Source organism: Empidonax traillii, unplaced genomic scaffold (genome assembly GCF_003031625.1).
Source record: "Empidonax traillii isolate 1590-97213 ecotype Southwest subspecies unplaced genomic scaffold, ASM303162v1 scaffold42:size1813164, whole genome shotgun sequence".
Lineage (NCBI taxonomy): Eukaryota > Metazoa > Chordata > Aves > Passeriformes > Tyrannidae > Empidonax > Empidonax traillii.
The window spans coordinates 71318-92192 of NW_020955235.1; the positions used below are offsets into that span (position 1 = coordinate 71318).

Consider the following 20875-nt stretch of genomic DNA (forward strand, 5'->3'; position numbering starts at 1 on the left):
GCTTCATCTGCATCCACACACTCCATGTGCAGAAGGAAACACAGATCTCTGTGCTGCAGACTTCAGTGATTTCAGTCAGACTGTACTTCACGTATCAAGACAATCCTTTGATATCATACTTTTGACTCCCTCAGGATGGGTTTTGTCATTAAAATGACTATAAGATAAATAACCTTCCCCCCAAAACAATGAGATGCAGATTTTTGCTGCTGCAAGACAGAGGGTGGTGGGGAGGGAGAAGGGAACAAATAAAAACCTTCTCTGAATTATCACTAAACCAATATAAAGAAAGGAAAAGAGGCAAGTAAATAAAACCAGTAAGGATTCCAGGAGTAAGGGTAAAAAGTAATGTAATTCTACCTACATTTAAAATTGAAGCAGTATCATTTTCCCCCTTGTGCTCCTTGTTTTCAGTAGAAGAAGGAAGTGTTTGGATCCAAATTACATCAGATGCCAGCAAGTGCAGACATGAGGTTCAAGAGGCAGAGAAATGAGAGCCCGAAACTGTCACGAGTCCTAGTCCTGCACATGCAAGATGCTCCTGTGTGCATGATTCAGCTTTCAAAGCTCTCTTTATTTATTAAGAAATAATTTATATACCTGCATATTTTGCAGGTTTTTCACTCCTGCCAAGCAACTGGGTTTTTGTTGTGTGTGGTTTTTTTTTTTTTTAACTAGCCTAATTTCACTGCTTTAACCAAAAATATCAGCAGCAGCATCAGAACGCACAGAGGTGGCAGACATATACTGACAGGTGCTTCCACATGGCAGTCATCAGTCAGAGACAGAGAATCAGTAAATATGTACCTCCTCACACAACAAAAATCTGGAACAGAGTGTGAGGACTGACAAACTTCTGCATTCTGTAATTCTCTCTGATCTTTAGGCAACCTTCTGAAGCTGGTCTCTGGACATTTTTAGGCAATCAGCCACCTCCAGCAAAAGGTAGGCTCTGCACCCTTCTAATACCTAATTTTTTGGTGGTGGGTTTGCATTTTTTTCCAGACAGTCTCGTGGATCTGAGGAAGATTTAAAATTACTCATAACAGTGACAATGCACCCTTTGGTCTCCTGTATCAACATCCTGGCAATCATCTCCCAGACAGGGTAACAATAAAGAACCTTTCTCCAGTGTTGTCTCACTCCAGCAATAGGCAAATATAACAGTATTCCCTGAAATATTCCCTGCATGCAGAACAAAGCCCCTTTTAGACAAGTATGTCTTTCTACTTCAGGACATTTGAGAGAAGGTTTCCACCAGGCACTGAACTGTCTGAACGCTTTGTACAGGTTTTGCAGTCACAGGCACAGTTACACATTGTGCCTACGTCACTTTGCATTTCACTGCTTTGATTGTTTGCAGAGGAGAAACTGCACTGGAGGAGGGGGAAAGGCAACCCACACACAGTAGCACTGACCGACTGTTATCAGCAAGACAAGGCACAGTTGCCATGGTATCAAAATGGAGGTATAACATAGTAATCTAAATGAAGGCCACACTTACCAGATGGGGACATGTATTCGGCATTCGCCCTGCAAACCACCCGGATTGGCAGATTGCACATTTGCAAGAAGGCCTGGAAACAAAGAAACGCATTTAAAAAGCGTTAATACACCAGTGACAAACAAATGTTGTGTTTTCAATACCTCTGACTTTTTTAGCTAGTTCCTAGCATGCACTTTAAAGTATAGCTCCTTACATACTGCTTTTAGGAAGAAAAAAGGGCAAGTAAAGAAAAATTAGATTTTTTTAACTTAGACAACAATTTATCATTCAGTCATTGACTGGAATTCTTCTAATGCAGTTCCATCTATTTTTACTGTTTTTTCAAGATGAGCAAAGAAGCAGTCGGTATCTAACAGACACAATTAGTGCTGTGGTTGTACAAAATGAAGTGACATTTTGCCCCTCCTGAAAATCATAGTATTTACTTCTGGCTAAAGCTGGTTAATCAAGTTCATGTTGTTTAACATGGCAAACATATATGGCACCTTCCCACATTATAATCACAACAGTTGCCAGAAATTTTGCTCTATGATACTGTCAGCAAACAAGTCTGCTTTGGGATGAAGAATTTTTTTTAATATAATTTAAGGGATTCATGGAGAGCAAAAGGATCAATTTACCATTTCCATCTGTACTTTTAGATTCAAAGCATTCTCAGTAGGATAACAATTTCTGTCAGCACCTGCCATCACCACAAAATCCATAGTGTATTTCTGCTGAAATACCAAAATATCAAGGAAAGTATTTGCCATTTGGACAGAACATGGCAAATAAGGAATCTTAATCTCTAGAGATTCTCACAACTCAGTAACTCCTATCATTCATTTTGTCTCCACAATTAGGCAGGTCACAATTCCGGATTCCAAAATTATACCTATTTATCCACCATGACTTGAGGTAAAAAAGGCCCCTAGCAAGAAGGCTCCCACCACGAAGAAAAATGCTGCTGTAACACAGCACTTTCTACATGAGCCTCCTCCCTCCTCTTCAGATTGCAGGATCTGGCAGTAAACTGCATTCTCACAGTTTTAGCTGCTCAGACTCTAAACACAAGACATGCAATTGGCTCATCTCTGCACTAAATGAGACCAAAAGGGATGAACTGACACTGGCATCAGCCCTGTTCCTAGCTTTATGGCTCCTGTCATATCCATTAAGCAAAGAAAAATAACCCAAACAGCACCTCTTCTCTCTCCTGTGTTCTTCAAGGGCTTTATTCCCAAAACCCTAACCCGATCCAGGGAAAAACAGCCAAAAGGTTTGGTCCTTTTCCAATCAAATTGAAGAACTGCACAGTCCATTATGATATTTGGCTCTCACAGGCTTACATGACCTAACTCAAATCCAAATCTCAATTCAAAGAGAAAAACTGTGGTCACAATCTGCTACATAAGACATTGATTACAGCTGGTAAGAGCCTGCCTCAGAACTGGGAGGATTTCTATATATTTTGATTTCCTCAGCCTTACTTAATGTCCTGCTTGGGAGCCAAATACTATACGTACACACACTGATAGAGAGATAGCAAATATATAAAGAGAGGGTAGCAGTCATGGTCAGCGTAAGCCAAATACTTCAGGTCCTGCATTTTTTAGCAATAAACTGGTCTCCAGAGTGTTTCATTCCAAATAGAACCTGTTTAAGAATGCAGCCATCACCAAAGAAAATACAAGGCATTGGCCACATCTGACACCACTTCACTGACCAAGTCTGTGCACCCATCGGAGGCCACCAAAAATTGAGGATCTTGCTATCTTGGCACCCCAAGCAACATGCAAACAGTAAGGATACCCAAAGGACTAATTCTTCAGTAATTTAAGGCCCTGGTCTGATGGAGTCCTAGATCTCTTCCTTTGCCTCATGTCTTCTGCTAAAGTGGGGCTTCATATGCAACTTCTTCAGAAATAGTCAAGAGATAAGAATGCAGACTTTGATTTAGATTACATGCATGCTTCTATGCCACTGATGGACGTGAAAAACAAACACTAACTCAACTAGTACACAGACTTCACTCTTCAGAAAGCTCTACCAGTAGCTAACAACAGTACTGTGCTGCAGTGGAACGGATGGCACCAAACAACAGCTCCAAAGAATTTCATCTTTGGTGGGAGGAGTGAACTTCTGCCATACTACTTAATCCTTAGCTGTTGGATTTAATTTCAAAAAAATGTGAGGTTTCATCTACTCTAGGCTTATCAAATTAATTTCTTTCACACTAAGGCACTAAATTAACTCTGCAACTCTGCAGACAGGAATTTTTTAACTGCTGTGTACTATTCAGACTGCAAGTTCAGAAGGAAAAAAAGTCTAGACTGCACTAGAACTACGGCAACACGTGAAGCTGAAAAGCTTACAAGTGCAGAGACAAATTTAAGCAAAACAAGATGATTCAGAAAACTATTTTTACTTTTTTGTATCAGCATATCAAAAATGAGACATGCTGGCACAGAACACTTAGGTTACATAAGCTGCTTCAGCAAATTATGGGCAACTGTACATTGCATTGTACATAGGCTCTTACATAGTACAAGGTTCCAACCAAAAAGTTTTTTGACTCTCAGAAATAGTCCTCAGCGCAGAAGCTAAACTATAAAATCTCTTCAATGTAAAAGGGTCTAATGAGTTTTTATCAAATCTGACCTTTTTTTCTCTCCTTCTCTTCAATAAACATCCCCAGAGCAAGGAATATCAACCCTTACTTACATCCGGCAGGGAAATTCCACCTCAGTCTCTGGCCTAGTGCAAAAGGGACACTGACATTTTGGCATCTCAAAAATGCAAACACACTGGATCCATGTGCCTTTTTGTATTTTGTAAAGAAAAGAGGAGAGAGGAGATTGAACTAAATTTGAGCTATAATGTGGAAATTATTATTTACATTAAAATGTTTGCTACTCTGCATAATAAAGCACAGGTTCTATTAACCTTAAAAATGAGTCAGTCTACCCTCAGTAAAGTTAAAAAAAAAAAAAAAAAAAAAAAGAAAAAAATGTAAGAGTAAACACCAAACCAAAAAACCTGAGAAAACTTCCTCAGAATAGTCATCTTCAGTTCTGATGAATGCTTCATAAATGGGAGACCAGACTGAGACAGAGAAACTGAAGAATGATTTAATATTAAAATGGTGCAAGCCTGTCTGGCTCTGCATTCACCCTAGCAGTCCCCCTGAAAGGTTCTGAACACTGACCACTGGCTTCTGGAGCTGCCTTACAAGGTCTGTTCCAGCAACCCCCTTCAGCATCCCTGTGCCAAGATCCCTCCACTTCAGTCTTTGTCTACATGTAGGATCAACTTTTAAGATGAGTGGTGAAATAAACCTCAGTATATAATATATAGTATTAATAATATAACCTAAATATATAATACAATAAACCTCAAAAAACAATTAAAAAAACCCCAACCTACTATAACAGCTTTAAAAATAGAAAAGCCCAGGGAATTAAAAGACCAATATGTTGAGTTGTAACTTGTATCGAAAGCATAACCTGTTCAATTTTAAGTGCTCCTTACATACTGTTCTGCAGGAAAATGAAAGATCCACAACATAAGACAAGTTTAATCCTTATTGGATCTATGCTGCTTAACTAATCATTATCTAGAGAAACAGGCCAGTATCTACTTCTTGATTCATCTTAAGCTAATGGTTCACTGATACCCTTCAAGTTGACTAAAACACTCATAAAACACTCATGAACCGATAAAAGGAGACAGTACAAACCCAAACTATGAGGACTGAGCTAAGAAATAAGCCTTGCAATTTGCATTGCTATGAGAGTACTCACATTCTTTCACAGATGTAACTGACAGGCTTTGGAAATTATTTGCATAAAAAACACAGGTGCTTTTGACTTTTCAAACACAGTGAATGCATTCCATATTTATGGAAATGAGTTTCTTCTAGAAAAAAAAAACATGGACAAAGATCACGACCAATGCATTCTTATAAATAACCACTGGCAGAAAACCTTTAACTTTTCTTCTCATGTATTCAACTAGATAAACTATATTTTAGGCAATAACTGATGTTAGACAGTAAGTGGCATGAACTATTACCAAAATATTTGAAATTGCCACAGATCAAAGAAAGCCTACAGAGACAACATAGGACAAAGCAGCAATTTTTTTTTGAGTCTTTATTTCATTTAATGCTTCAGTCCAGTGATCAAGGGAGGATTTGTTCCCTTTTTGACCACTCATGTAGAATGTCAAGAATCAGCACATTTGGTGTGCAGATGGCATCAGACCGCCATGGCTTCCTACTCTGATAAAAGATGCCATGGAACACTGATTACTCCATCTCAGGGCATCTCATTTCCCTTTGGGTACCTCACACCCACAATTTGAGAAGGCAAGTAAACCCGCGCTTTTCTTGTGAGAGAAACCATTAGCAAATGGGAGTGTGCTCAGCTCCTCTGAGTCCTTTTGGAGGGAAAGACAAAAGACTGAAGGCTAAAATCACCCCAGTGCAGTTCTGCTGAGATTTACGCAGATATCAACACCCCTTCAAAGACACAGCATCAAAAGCTGAGCAATCTGAAAGATCAAGGGCCCAGGCTTATTTTAGTACATCAGAGATTATTGTTAACATCATAAATTTGGGTGAAGAACTTAAAAAAGGACTGAAAGGAGCCAACTAAATTTCAAGTGATACACAAGCTAGTTAATCACATCCTTATGAAAATTCACCTAAAAATGGTAAGCAAAACAGTAAAAGCAAAACTAGAAACAAGATACATAAGTGACCACAGCCTGTCATACCTTGCAAAGATACTTGAAATTCAAAAAACCAGAATTAAATTTCCTGCTCTTTTCTCCTCTGTTAAAAAAAAAAAAAAAAAAAAAAAAAAAAAAAAAAAAAAAAAAAAAAAAAAAAAAAAAAAAAAAAAAAAAAAAAAAAAAAAAAAAAAAAAAAAAAAAAAAAAAAAAAAAAAAAAAAAAAAAAAAAAAAAAAAAAAAAAAAAAAAAAAAAAAAAAAAAAAAAAAAAAAAAAAAAAAGGAACTATCAAAGAACAAAGAGGGTGACTATTATAGGCCACAACCTGCATCTCCTCCAGCACCCGGGATTCTCACACGATAATACTACAGCAGCTGCAATTCTTCTGGAAAAGTGCACGTTACTTCATCTAAAGTTTTCTAGACCAAAGTAATTCTGAAGACGTTCACTGAAAAAGTTCATAAATACTTTAAGCTATTCCAAACAAACTCTAAGCAGGGAAAGAGACCTGGATTCCTCCCGGAATGAATAAACATGGGGGTTTTTATGCTTAACACCTATCCGAAGAGTTAACTAACTGGATCAGTTCATAAAGAGCACTCTTATTTACCCTGACCCATGTTAGAGAAGATTCAGAGATGTTTGCCCAACAGACTTTACACAAATAAAGGAAACTTCCTTCAAGTATAAATATACAGAATTCACTACAACTGAAGACATCAAACTAAATTGCTCAGGCTTTTAAAAGGAATAATTTCACGGTCCATACTATTTAATGCAGCATAAAACAAGAATGATTAAATCTTCAGATTGGGAAGAACGGAGTTTATTTCCCTGGCATCAGCAAGAGTGCCTTCTTTATCCATATATTCCACTGATTATCTGTGTTTTGATAATTTTAAAAACTGGGGCCAGATTTCTTGTGCAGTAGTGACACTGGTCAATGGATGAAGCAGATGCCTGGAAAACTGTCCAGTTTAGTAGCTTATGATTAGTATCTCTGCCACAAACACTTGAAGTTATTTCCAGAACAAAGTATGTCCTTTCTTTGGATGAAGTTAATGCAAGAAACAGATAAAGGCATTAAAAAATAAAGATTTGGCTTAATATGGTCTGTCAGCTTCTCTCCCACACATGCCTCTGCCTCTCTTTCCTGAAGGATAGCAGTCTCCTTTCTCTCACTCTTCCAGGCTCTCTACCTGTAGCATCACTTACTCTCCTGACACCTGGAACGGGAAGGGAGAAATTTATTTTTGGCAGTGCCACCTCTCTTCTTCCAGACTGAAGCCATCGAGTCTACAGAGTTGCTACTGCCCCTGCACACCTTGTTTTTAATGGGAGACCTTGCTGTAGACAGAGAGGTGGAGGGTTGCTGCACATCCATGAGAAAGGGAGAAGAGGGAGGAAAAAAGGTGCCACCAGATGAATTATGCCTGCCCTTCCCCACCCTCCCAATATATACTGTTATAGACTAGGAAAAAAAGTTGTGGGACAACAAACTGAAGAAAAGTATGTATAAGCCTCTCAAGTGCCTTTCCTGCCCTACTGCACATTGGCCCTCAGAGTCTGATGGTTTGTATTGCACTGTCTTCTACTCATAGAGAGCAGAAGGAGCCACTCTGTTTTCAAAGGCGCTTGAAACAAGTAAGTTCCTATTTTCGCTGCGAGAGTAAAGGATCAGTAGCCATGTGTAAAAGGGCTGATAGGAAGCTTTGAGGTGACACTTGTTACAAAATTAATCAACAATCTTATGCCTATCATTCATTTCAATCATGGCAGGTGACACCTTCTGTCAGAAGTAAGGAGTACATTTACAATAGCATTGCTTAAAGGACACAATCAACATAAGGCTTGTTTCTTCTTATAGCCCACACAATTTAAAATTCAAAATGTAAGTAGTATGTTGGATTTTACTTATCTAAAAAAAATAATCAGAGCAATCACCTTTGTGCTGATTTGGCACAGTTCAAAAGCCCAGAGCCCAGAAACCACAGCCAGACACAGGACAACTCACCCCACCCTCCCCTTCCTCCTCTTTTCACACAACTGACATTCTCATCTCCGCTGCTGCTGCTGCCCTTGAAACAATGCAAGAAAGGGATGCCATTGTGCCTTCTGATGATGACAAGGATGGAAAGTGACTGTGCACGAAAAACGGTGGCAAGGAGTAAGAGAAGGAAGGGAGGAGTTTTGTAATTATTCCTACAGTTAATTGTTTCAGCTGTGATTTTTACTCTTGCTCTCCTTTCCTCTTTGCCCTGCCCAGCTAAGGAAAGGCTGTTTGGACACCATCAGCTGGACACAGAACACACATCAGGCAGTGAATCACCCTGGCAGAGCTCCATCACAGCGTTCTACTCTTCCTCTCCAGTTCCCTCTCAGAAAACACATATGAGCAAACACATATACTCATTAAAAATGAGTTACAACTTGATGTAAATCATATCCAGATTGCAGTTTCTGAGATCAGAGGCAAGAATGAAATCACTTATGCCAAGACTTAAATAGTTCACAACTTATGCCCCCACATGAGGAACACTATTTTCAGATGGCACAGTCCAGGCTTCATTTGAAGAAGATACATTCATGATTACTTTTTAATAAAGAACAAGCCATTCCAAGCCATCTCTTATTCAGCAGCACTTCTAAAGGAACTCACACAACAATGTTATGAAGAAAGAGTGAAAGGCATTTTATGTTTTCATTTTTACGTTATTTCATGAGCATACAAAGAACAGTATGTGATGACAACTAAAGAGTTATTCTCTACTTTATTGCAGGAACACATTTCAAAATTAAAAACCATGAACAAATCTACAGAATAATTCAGTTTTCATATCAAACAGCTGCAGACCCTGTAACTGAAATAGTGTGTCTAAGGTTATAAATGAAAACCGTTCAGTATCATTCCTTGAGTGACAGATTAAATTCCTAATCCAGTTATGGTAATGGCCACATGTGTAGTTTAACATAAATTAAGAGCTTAATTATATTTGTGACTATTTTAAACAAAATAACAAATTCCTCTGTACCTGTGAACGTAATTTATAGCAAAGCCAAGTTCATTCTCTAAAACAATCTATTTTACACTGCAGCATGGCACTGCTCTAATGGCATAATGTAATTCTTATTGCAGAATGTGGAAAGAGTGGATTCACTGGTAGCACAGAGGTTTTGAAGATAAATGAAGATTCTATTCATTCAAAGGTAATTTCATCTTAGAACTATATGAAAGATGTTTCACTCACAAACAGTACCTGTATAGCCTGTGTTTTCAGCATGTTTTCAGTAACAACACAATGCTGCTAGATTGATTATGTTGATACTGCATTTCTCACCATGAAGAATTCCAGCTTTTATTCTCTTTAAAAAAAAGGGATTGGCAGATTTTCATTTCAGTACCAAGCCTTTGTTTAAGCCTCAGCAACAAGTACAAATTTCTGCAAATGTTTTGTCTAGAGAAAAAACAAACCACAATTCATACACACACACAGAAAAAAAAAAAAAATCACAAATCTGTCAAGCACAATTAATCATGTGTGATTTACACATTTATTTGATTACTTGTTGAAGTAAATAAGCAATTGGTCTGTGTAACACAATTTTAAATTGCCCAAACATCCTTCTGTCATTCGGGACTAAGAACAGACAATTCTAAAAGCACTTCCCTCAGATATATTAAGACCACTTACAAGGACATCAATTGCACAAGCAATTAATTCATATCTTAACGTAATGAGCTGCAGGCTCTATAACCTCACGACATCTATGAGAATTTTCAGAATCCTGAACATTTTAGACAGCCTTTTGAGCAAGTCTATGAGACTACCTGCATAAGGATTTCAGAAGAACCTGTAATAAAAGAGGCAGTCTCAACATCCACATTCCTCCTCCCGGCAAGTTGGAACAGTTCAAAGAGATGCTCTGAGCTGCCATTAGAGGCAAGGCCTGGCACAGTGCAGCTGTATTAACCCCCTCCCTCCTACTCAGCCAAACTACTTCCACTCAGGCACTAAACAAAGTGCCTTTACCTGCACCAGGCATCAATAAGGAGACGGAGCCTGGACAGGCCCTCTGCTTCAGACTGAAATATGGTAATTCAGTCTTAATACATTTAAAAGTCCATTTTTCCCTCCTTGAAGTTGTGGAGTTGTTTTGTTATTGAAATATAGTTGTGTATTCATGCAGTAGTTTTGGTGGCTTTTTTTACTATGAGAAGCCTGGTAAGTAGGAATGCTGTATAATGGAAGGTGTAAAATAAATACACAGAGAATAGTTTTAACCATGAGTCATGTTACACAGAAGGGGTATGTGTTTTCATTAACTTTGATGAGAAGAGTGCTGAATGTCTCACAACAACAGAGCCTACATTCTGTGTACAAATATCCTCCTTCCAATAGCTGAATAATCATTACTGATTAGTATTTTCCCTTGATTTTAATTCATTTGCAGTGAAAATAAAATTTCATTCAGTAGCAAGATTTTGTACTCTAAGAACAAGTGGACTTCACTTTCAACAGGACTGTATAATACACTACTTCAAGTTAACAAACAAGGAGTGCAAACACCAAGATGTACCAGAGGTAATGCACTAGTTCACTGGAAATTATTTTGCACTTTCAGCAAATATAAAGAATCTGAACCCAGTAAAAGACAAAGAAATTACTAAATTAGTCTGTTTCCAAAATCAGCAATGGGAAGAACAGGAATTACAAAGCAAATAAACAAAAAATAAAATAAACAACCCTACCAGAATCAACATAAAAGTTTGATAAGATGACAGGGATTTTTGTGTTTGTTTTTTTTTTCACTATTGAAGGCACCACCACAGTTACTTAGCAATTCCCAGAAGATTGTTCTCCCCTCTCTTATCTGACATTAGGAGTCCAGATTTTACTGCACAATGAGAAGCCATAAGTCCAACCATTATTAAAACAGCAAGACTCAATCAGCTTCCCGTGTTCAACCCGCAACCCTCACTACTCATTAATTACACATACACTGAGAGTAGCTTGCTCTGCCTGTCTGCTTGATCTGCTCCATTGACAAGAGATACATGAAGTGCCATCTGTATTGCAGGGCTGGCAACTTCCAAACAGTCAAGTTTTACTCTGACTAGTTACTTACTATGGTATTGGGTTGTTTTCATTATTTTATACATAGATATCTGCACGTATGTCCCTCTGAGACCTATCCCAGGGCAGCACTATGAAGAGGTGCTACAAGGAGATTTTAAGAAATATTGAAAAACTGGTTGCAGCACTTTCAGAGTCTCATTGTGAACCATGTTTCTCAAAGATCTGATGCCAGCTGACTCCACATGCTCTTTTGACAAGACAGACTCAAACTTCTGATACTTTTTCACCACATGGAAGTTCAACAAGCCACAAACAAGCTTTTTATTTTATCTTTTGTATCTGCTCTGGTGATATTCATGTGACCCAAATCAGTAACAGGGGGAAAAGGAATGGTAATAGTGAGGAAAGAAGTCTTGGGTACCAGCTCCTATTTCTCCTCCTATCCCTCATTTCAAATTTTTCCTCAGAAAAAGACACACATCCCAACTCCTACTGCCCTCCTCCCCAAAAAAACCACCAAAACTGTAGCAAAAAGGTATCTAGTAAAAAGATAACAGGCTCTCATTAAAATAAAATTCTGAAAGACAGGAAGTCATCAATTTCCTTATGCAAAACACACTGATATATTTAAACCTTTCTGATTATTAGGCTATAATACATAACTGCATATCCTAGCATCATTTCAAAACAGATGAAAGACACCAGGGACAGTTATTCTTTCACAGTCACAACCATGTTACACAAATTCTTAAAAATGTATACAATTCCCCAACACAAAATTGTTCTATAAAGTTTAAGATCAGATATCTACCAGAGTCATATTTATAGTCATGGCTACTATCAGCTGTCCAGCTAAAGAATATTGAAGAAAAACAAGCTTTTTTAATATATTATAGTTAATTTATCATCTAAGTGACATGTGTAGGATAACAATGGACTGGAAATAGTATAGCAAAATGATGCATTAGAAAAGGAAATTTTTTGCTGGTGGGTTGGGTATTTTTTTTGTGTTTTAAATACAAGCCACACATACATGCATTGTTAGATGGTAAGAAAATTCATGAGAACCACAAAAAATACAGTTGCTGGAGCAAAAAGGAACACTGAGATCAAGTGAGCAACAAAAAAAACCTTATTTGCATTACCGTGAGACACAATATACAACATACTGCCCAAACAAATAAACACTGCCCCATTTATTAGGTGTATCAAAGATAACTCCTCTTTCCAGGAAAGGATGAAGATATGTTCTTGCTGTGATAGAATTTACTCTTAGAGGTATTTCCTAGATTCCCAGACTGGAAGGAAAAAAGTTAAGAGATCCTGGAAGTAGTTACCATGATCAAACGATCCTAACCTTTTACGTCAATTACAGCCTCCAAGTGTCTCACTTTGGCTAAATGAAAGGTGATTTTTTCAGGTAGCCCTCAAAGACTGCTTGCTGGAGCTTCTCTGAGCTAGACTGCACACAAAAAGCAAGAAGCATTAGAACAGTGGAACTCCCTGCTAAGCAAAGCTGCAGCAAAGTTGCTTTGAAGAACAAGAACCTTACAGACATCCTGCTCTCCACCACTTCTGACAGCCAGGCCTTCTCTACTAACGGGGAAAACGTCCCCTTGAGATTTGGGGTTACTGAACCTAACAAGTTAATGGAGATTACACAGATTTCACAGCCACAGAGGTGCTATTAAGTCAATTAGAGGTGCAAGTTTGTCAATTATATGGACTATTTCTACAAACCACATTGGATCTCAAGTCTGTATACATGATGAAATTGAAAAAACCTATCAGACACATAGAGAGATGTGATGGCCACAGCATGAAGCAAATATCCCTTGAGTCTGGGGCAGTATTAGCTTTGAGAATTAAATAAGCGGCAAACATCATGCAAGATGTTGCGAGACAAACGTGCATAACAAGTGACAGAAGGTATGAATCATGCACAGTTCCCACAGTAAGTAGACAAGCAGATACTGTACAAACATAGATCAATATAAATAGGAGTAAAAGTAGCAGCACTCTACATAGGACTTTCAAAGTCCCCAAGTCCTATGACAGCATAAAGCAAATCAGATGCAGGAAATAAGTCATTGATTTTGGCAGAAATAATTCTTAAATTAACCATTAAGCTAAATACAGCTACTTTAGCTAGATAATAATTAAAAAAATAAAATGCAATTAACACCTTTGGTTTAGAAAATACGACATTTTACCTGAACAGCAAGGGAAGATGCATTATCAGAAAGCAAAATTTGTTCATCTGTTGAAAGAAAAAAAACCAACACACAATTACAAAAAAACAGTGCACATTTAGCTACTGACCTGTAACTGTAAACCACTCTGGCTTGCATTTCTTACACATAAAACAAGAAGCACATATATAATTATTATGCAGCTAGACCAGAAAGTCTGTGATATGAATATTAAAAAAAAAAAGGATTTTTTCTTGCAAATGCAATTGCACTTATCATATATTACCACCAAAATACAATAAAAAACACTCACAACTAAAAATCCAAATGCTCGACTTTTATGCCAATTATGCTTCTAATCAAAGTTAAATAAAACTGCATCTTCATACCTCCTCTGGCTAAAAAGTAAAAGTACTCAGAAACCTATAAAAGCAGCTTGCAGTTAATATTGCACACCGTGTCTAGGTCTGTCACACAAAAGAAAGATGACAAGTTCACTGCAATAAAAATTCCATGCTTAGAAGACTAGGGCTGCTACCTATTAGTCTTCATTACTTTGCAGTCTTCTGACAACTGTAGCAGGCTGCTGAGCCCCAAATGGGGGCCATAATGTGATCTGATGATATATGAAGAGCTGCTAAAGGGAGCCTGAACCATCCTAGCCTATACATTTTAACAGTTCCTTTTTACAGAGAGCCCACTTTACCACAAGACTTCAAAAATCTGCTGCCTCAGCTATTGGTGCAGTAAATCTGCCAACTGTGCCTGCAACCACATCATTTTACACTGCCTACAGCAGCCAATATAATGAGTCAATAATAAACCAAGGACCTTATAGGCCATGAATAGCTGGTTTATATTGGCAGATGCAAGCATAGCTAAAACCTCTGACCAGACAAACAACACAAAGGACTCTTTTAACAGTTTCTGTGCTTCCTTGCAGTTAATTATCTTAGTGCATATTTAATGTGTTCTCTAAAAATAAAGTAATTATTAATTGCCAAAACCAGTGTACCCACCCTTCAGTTGCTGATACAATGCAGCATTTTCAGGCCAAGGCTCTGCGGCTGTGGAAAGAGAAGAAATTAATTACTCAAGACAAACAACAATGTGCTTGCAAATGCTAACTGAAGACGAATGTTACCTAGAGCAGGAACTTAAACTGCAAAGATGCTGATGCAAGATTTAAACCTGCCCTAAAAATGTACCACTGTCACTGTCTTCTCCCATATGTCTCTCCTGCTCAAAGAGGGACATCGCAGAGCAGAAAGTCCCAAAATGTAATGTTACAAGAGCTAAAGTTCAAGCTACATTACAGAACGGCCTTGTAATTCTCAAGCAGCTAAAGCAGCTATTTTCCCTCCACTGTTAAGGACATCCTTGTGCACATTCCCATCCTAATTCTGGCCACTCCCAAGAGTGACTATTTATTAAGATACTAAACAAAGAATTCTGGAGAGAACAGAACAAGATACAGAGGAGAGAGGCACAAATCTCCAAACCAGGTGTGAAGAAAGCTTTGGAGAAATGGAAAAGCTTTCTGCCTTTTAAAAGCTGTGTCCTCACTGGTCCTATATAATACCCACAAAGCTAGCTCCTTGGGCATCTCAGAAATGTACCCACCAGGGTGACCTGGGCTAGCTATTGCTTTAAGTTATGTACAGATCAACCCTAACATGGGAATGTCAATATGCATTCAAAAAACTGCATCATCAGTAGCTCAAAACAGTTGAGCAGTTGTTAAAAAAAAATGAGGCAAGGAAATAAAAGACAATCACATCTTCCAGTTGAGAACCATTGCATGTAATCAATCATACACCACTGAGTTTATGGGAAGGCAAAAAATAATAATCAGTACCAATTTACTGTTAATAGTAGCATTAAGGTAACAGTTCATCATTGCTTTGTCTCCATTACATTCCTTGTTAATGTCTGATTAAAAATCTATTATTAAATATCAGTTCAAACCTTGCATTCCACCCAAAATAGCTATTTGTAAGCAAAATTAATGCTTCAATTATGTAAATTATTTTTTTTAAGCAATAATGTCTATAAATAGCTATGTGTAGTTTAAGCAAGTCACTGGCTTCAGTAAGGTAATTCTTTGCATTTCTGCCTTTTGAACTCAAGGAAAAAATTTTCTATCATTCCTTTTGGATATTCATGAAGTATTAACTTTTATGTAAGTCACACAGAATATAAAGCTTAAAACACTGTAAACAGTTTTGTGAAGGTCACTGCCCCTAACATTAAGGTACAGAGCCTATCAGAGCTATACTTGTATGGGCATGAGAAAGCAACTAATCACATTTAAGTGTCATGAAAAAATGTTTTATGTTTTATTGTAGCAGCTATTGGTTTTACACCCCTCCATTACAGTTTTGCCCTGGAGTAAAAATTCTTGAGGTGGAAGTGCATTTACATCTTTAAATAAAAAGAGACTAAGATAGTGTCTGTAGTACTACAACCTTAACCATTTAAAATAATTTATCTAACATACATTTCAAGTCCACTGAAGTCTTGCAGGAGTAAATGGAATGAGGAAATTAAGAATGCTATTACTATATTTTAGCAAACTTATCAGTGCTGGACTCTGAGATACAGAAGTCACTAAATCATGAAGGCACATTAATCTTGTAAATGCTCCAGCCAAACAGTGAAAACATCCTTTTTACATGCCCAAAATGGAACAGAGAGTTTCAACTGCATGGGCCCATTCCTACTGAAATTTTTTGCCTGATTCTCTTCCGACTGAAATTTCAGATTTTTAACTAATTCTTGGATTCCAGCCCAACAGGAACTGGCCTATTTTTTACACAAGCACATGGCTGAAATATATCAGGACCATGGAAATCGAGCAGACTCTTCATTTTCCAACAAAAGAGTTACATATATTTCAAGAAATTCTGACACTAATTTCAGTCTGATTTTGGCACCAAACTATATGCAACCATGGAAATATAGAAAGAGATATATACACAGACACAACAGCTTTTTGACACACAGAATCCAAAACTAAACCGCTGATAAGGCATGCCATATCCATGCTATAAACTAAAACACAAGTAGAATATTATTTGTATCTTGTTTGCCCTTATCAGCTTGCATCTTACTTCCACAAGCTGCTGATCACTGATACATTTCCATGAACTGTACCTGTTGACCCTAATTTCATTAGTGATGATACCAAATCACTATCCCATGGCCTTAGTACGCAGGAGCACACACCTAGCTTGAGGAAAGGAAAGGACAAGACTAGTTTAAACTCATTCACAGTTAGCTGTGTATTAACACAGCTTTTGACAAGTAAATGAAATGAGGACAAACTGCCATACGAAAATCTCAGCCTTTGTTATTAGTACACCTTAAACTCCAAACTTCAGCAGTTCTAAGAAAATGAATGAATAATACCCCCTGCACTTGGTACTTGACAGTCTCCACAGGGAGGTCACAATTCTGACCAGGTCTGGATGAGGTAGACACATGCTCACAAGCCTTGAACTAAAGCCTTCAGTTCATTGTATGCAGAACAGATCAAAGATAGCTGATTTCACTGTCCCTAAACAGACTGGATTTTAAAACAATCGGTTTCACATTAAGATTTACTTATATCCTAGGAAAAAAAATTCTGCAGTCTGCATTCAGAATTGCATCATCTTCAGTGATACTAGGGATACAAACACAAAGTCTGTCCAATTCTCTGGAAATCAAATAATTAACTACCCATTCACTTTGATGCCTTACAATTTCTCATCTCATCTCTTCCAATTACTCATTCTCCTTCTTCCAAGATGTTTAAGAGTATGAAATAATTTTTTTTCTGATGGAGCAAGAAGTTTAAATACACACTGCAACATGAGAGGTCCAGGCTCATAAGGTACAGGCTAAATTTGAAGTACCAGCTCCCATGCCACCTTCAATTAGCTGTAAGGTGAAAACATGCAGCTAAGGGAGACCAGAGCCTTGCTGGGGAAGAGAGGAGGAATCGCTGAAGGGTTGTCACATGCCTCCACAAGAGGAGAAAGTGTGTAACATCTTTAATGGACGGCAATGACTCTTGCCTTATGAATGTAGGTGAAGACATAATTTGTAGAATAATAGGCACTAATATTACACGCTGCTTCAGTTCTGTCATATTTCCAATCCATCAAGTTGATTAATGCTATAATAACTCCTCACAAACTTATCATTTGTGCACTAATGAAGTCAAATCCAGTTTATCCTTCGGCAACTATAATCTTCTGGTCTGTAGATGTTCATTTTCCTGCTAACCACGGCTACTGTGGCGCTTGGTATATAAAGAGAAAATTAACAAATGTGATGTCAATTCAGCTTCAGAAGCTTTCAACACAGAACCACATTTATGTGTTAGATCCTACGCAACAGACATTTTTATCATTAGTTGCTCACAGGATGAAATAACTGCCTGGAAGCATGCCCTACAGGAATAGCTTCTCTACATTTCTTAAGAATAAGGAACTATTTGGTTCTTCCTTCTGCCTCCATAATCAGAGGAATTACTATTGTGTGGTTTTCAATGGCTCTGTCTCTCAAGCTTGCAGTCTTTAGTAAAAATTGTTTTCCCACCCTACTGAAACTCTTCCCATGGTTAACAAATTCAAATACTTAGTCTTTCATGTGGATTGTCTGCTGTTCAGGACAAGCAAACCTCGTACCATTTATTGTCTTTCCCTACTTCTCCTCTACCACACTGCTTGTTGATAAAAACAGTAACACCAGTTACAGGAAACAACCATCTCTGGGATCAGCGCCCCCGTTAACTTTGGCTGAAAAGAGTTCAAAAGTTACAGGGAAGTAAAAATTAAAAGGAGATGGACACTGCATAAGCCTTGTTATCTTAGGTGCTGAGAATTCAGCAGATACAGCATCCCAACAACTGGAAAAGTCAAACAGCAAGCAGACCACCTACACCAAATCTTCTTTGGTTTTGTGGATGACTAAAAATGCATGAAAATTTCACTAAGCTCAATGTGTTTGTTAGTCAAAGTGTTTTAATTATTAACAGTTTAGCATAGAGAATCAGATTTCAAGTTGATAACAGGGTTCTTAGGTGTCAAATTAGACTTTTAGAAGAAAATTCTGTGAACCGGTGTATTGCATGTTCCCAGTGGAGTTTTAATTACTCATATTTGTAACTATTAAGACAGATTCCTAACTCCTCACCTGTCATGTCAGAGAATTACAGAAAATACATAATTTCTGCTCTTATAAAATAAACTTCCAAAATACAGAATGAGAGTCATGACAGTCACATCAAATTCTTTGACACTAAAAGTGTATTGCATTAGTTGCATATTTCAGATTTTGTGGTGAAATGTTTTACTTGACCAACATTAGGGCCAGAGACAGATATTCAAATAGCAATTTGATTTCAACATTTCCAGATGTTTCGGACTGACATTTCAACAGCAAGATTTTATCCACCCAAATACTTTTGGGACAGTAAGAGAAAAGAATGCACATATGCTGTAAGAAAAGATACTTTAGAGCACTGGACCCCACTATGAGTAGGGGAGCAGCAGCTCACCCGCGGCCTACACACATCTCAGCCCCAACTAAAGCTCTCAAAATAGGACATACTATACATGCACAGTGGTGAATTTTAATTTGAAGAATGAGAGGTTGCAACAACATTCCCCCAAGCAAGAGGATGCACCACATTCCCAAGACGCTCTACAGTGCCTCAGTCCCACCAATTCCTTGCCTGAGCTGTTCAGGGTCTATTTATGAGTGTATAAAACTCAGTCTCAACTCCTACACTCTGAATTACTGGGAACCTATTCATCCTGTGTCAGCGCTGCCTGGATGGATGGGGGAAATAGACATTTTCATCCACCTTCCCCAAGCAGCTTCACAATGATGAAAGAGATGTAATGAAATAAATGGTTTACAGTTATGCCTTTAATCCTGTTACTTAAAAAAAAATACGACTCTGACTGTGAAAATAGGAAGACACAAAACACTTTGCATTTTAAATTGTGGAATATGCTAAACACCAATATAGCTGTTTCAGCGGTCTAGTACGAACAGCCAGTTTCAGCAGTAGGGTATGAGGTGTCAGCTGCCCTGCCAGTCTGCCATTCATTTAGCTTGTTGTCAGACTGGGGCATTCTTGAATATTAGCCACAGACAGAATCCAGAGACCTCTGGATCCAGGCATCAAAAATGTTGCCTCCTGAATGAGAAATTAAGTTATCAACAAGTTAAGAAGTTTTTGTAGGAAAACACTCGACTTGAAATTAGGTTGTTTTCAGCTCTTAACATTAGCATAGAAATCTGGTAGAACAAGAACATTTCTCGAAGGCAATGCAGACAGAAATAATTTTCTGTTACAAAAGTAGCCAATGCCTAATAAGAATCAAGGCTAAAGAATTAATACCAAATCTTACTATCTTATTGATTATTTATCAACTACTGAAACTAAACAGTGAGAAGTAAATCAAGACAATTTTTGTCCCAAATATCCTACGAACTAAAATTTACCAAATTCTCAGTATGCCACCAATTTATCCTTTGGTATCTTCTTTCTGCTCTGTAACTCAGTAGACTAACAATCTCTTCCATGGAGTTCACTGTGTGCTGTTGTGTAGGTGAGGCTAGGGCCTGGCCTGGGAACATTTGACCTTCTCAGACAGAGCAATTTCATGAAATGTTATGAAGTTTTTATGGATCCTATAAAATAATGACTACTTCTCTAAACTCACTACATTTGTATGTATCAATTTCTTTTATGTTACACTCTACTTAAACACTTTGATATTAAACTTACATAAAAAAGGAGGAAAGCTAAAATATCTGTATTTACCAGTTTGGTTCACATAGCATTAAAGGCCTGCTAAAATAGCCAAGAGCCAAGATAACTTCCATTTAAAAAAGCAAGCAAAAATAGTTGGCATTAATTTGAATCTCTGTATTGCAGTATTACAGCTGGAGAGATTAACTTACACATTATTTTCACATAGATTCCTTCAGCCTCTCCCTAGGTACAAATTTGATTAAAATATAATGAGGATTCTCAACACTGTTTTCTCACAAGAGTAAACATTAAAGAGAAATTTCGTCTTACATCTGGGCAACATCCACATCCAACAACATTACTTACATTACTTCAAACATTATGAAGCAAACACCTTAACAATCAGCAGGAAAACAGCTACCCTTTTTGCTTTCCTAGGACTGCTGATATGAGGGGGACCTGCTGCTCTATAGTAACCCAAAGAAAAGCACATGGAAAGCTGTCCCCCAGACTGCAGAAGGAAGGAGGATTATTAGCCACTTGATGTTAAAATGCATCAAAAAAGAAGCAGTTGATCATTCTCTTCTAATATAGATCACTCATAATTTAAACTAGCAAAACATTGTT

At 37.7% G+C, this 20875-nt stretch overlaps 1 protein-coding gene across 1 annotated transcript in view; it reads right to left on the reverse strand.

The window, feature by feature from the left end:
• Positions 1-20875, reverse strand: part of MTX2 (metaxin 2) — a 34134-nt gene that overhangs the window by 6111 nt on the left and 7148 nt on the right. The window contains exons 2-4 of the mRNA XM_027878463.1: positions 14511-14558; positions 13513-13559; positions 1505-1577 (exon numbers count right to left, since the gene is read on the reverse strand). Of these exons, the coding sequence (XP_027734264.1) occupies positions 1505-1577; positions 13513-13559; positions 14511-14558 (168 nt within the window). The remainder of the gene's footprint in view (positions 1-1504; positions 1578-13512; positions 13560-14510; positions 14559-20875) is intronic.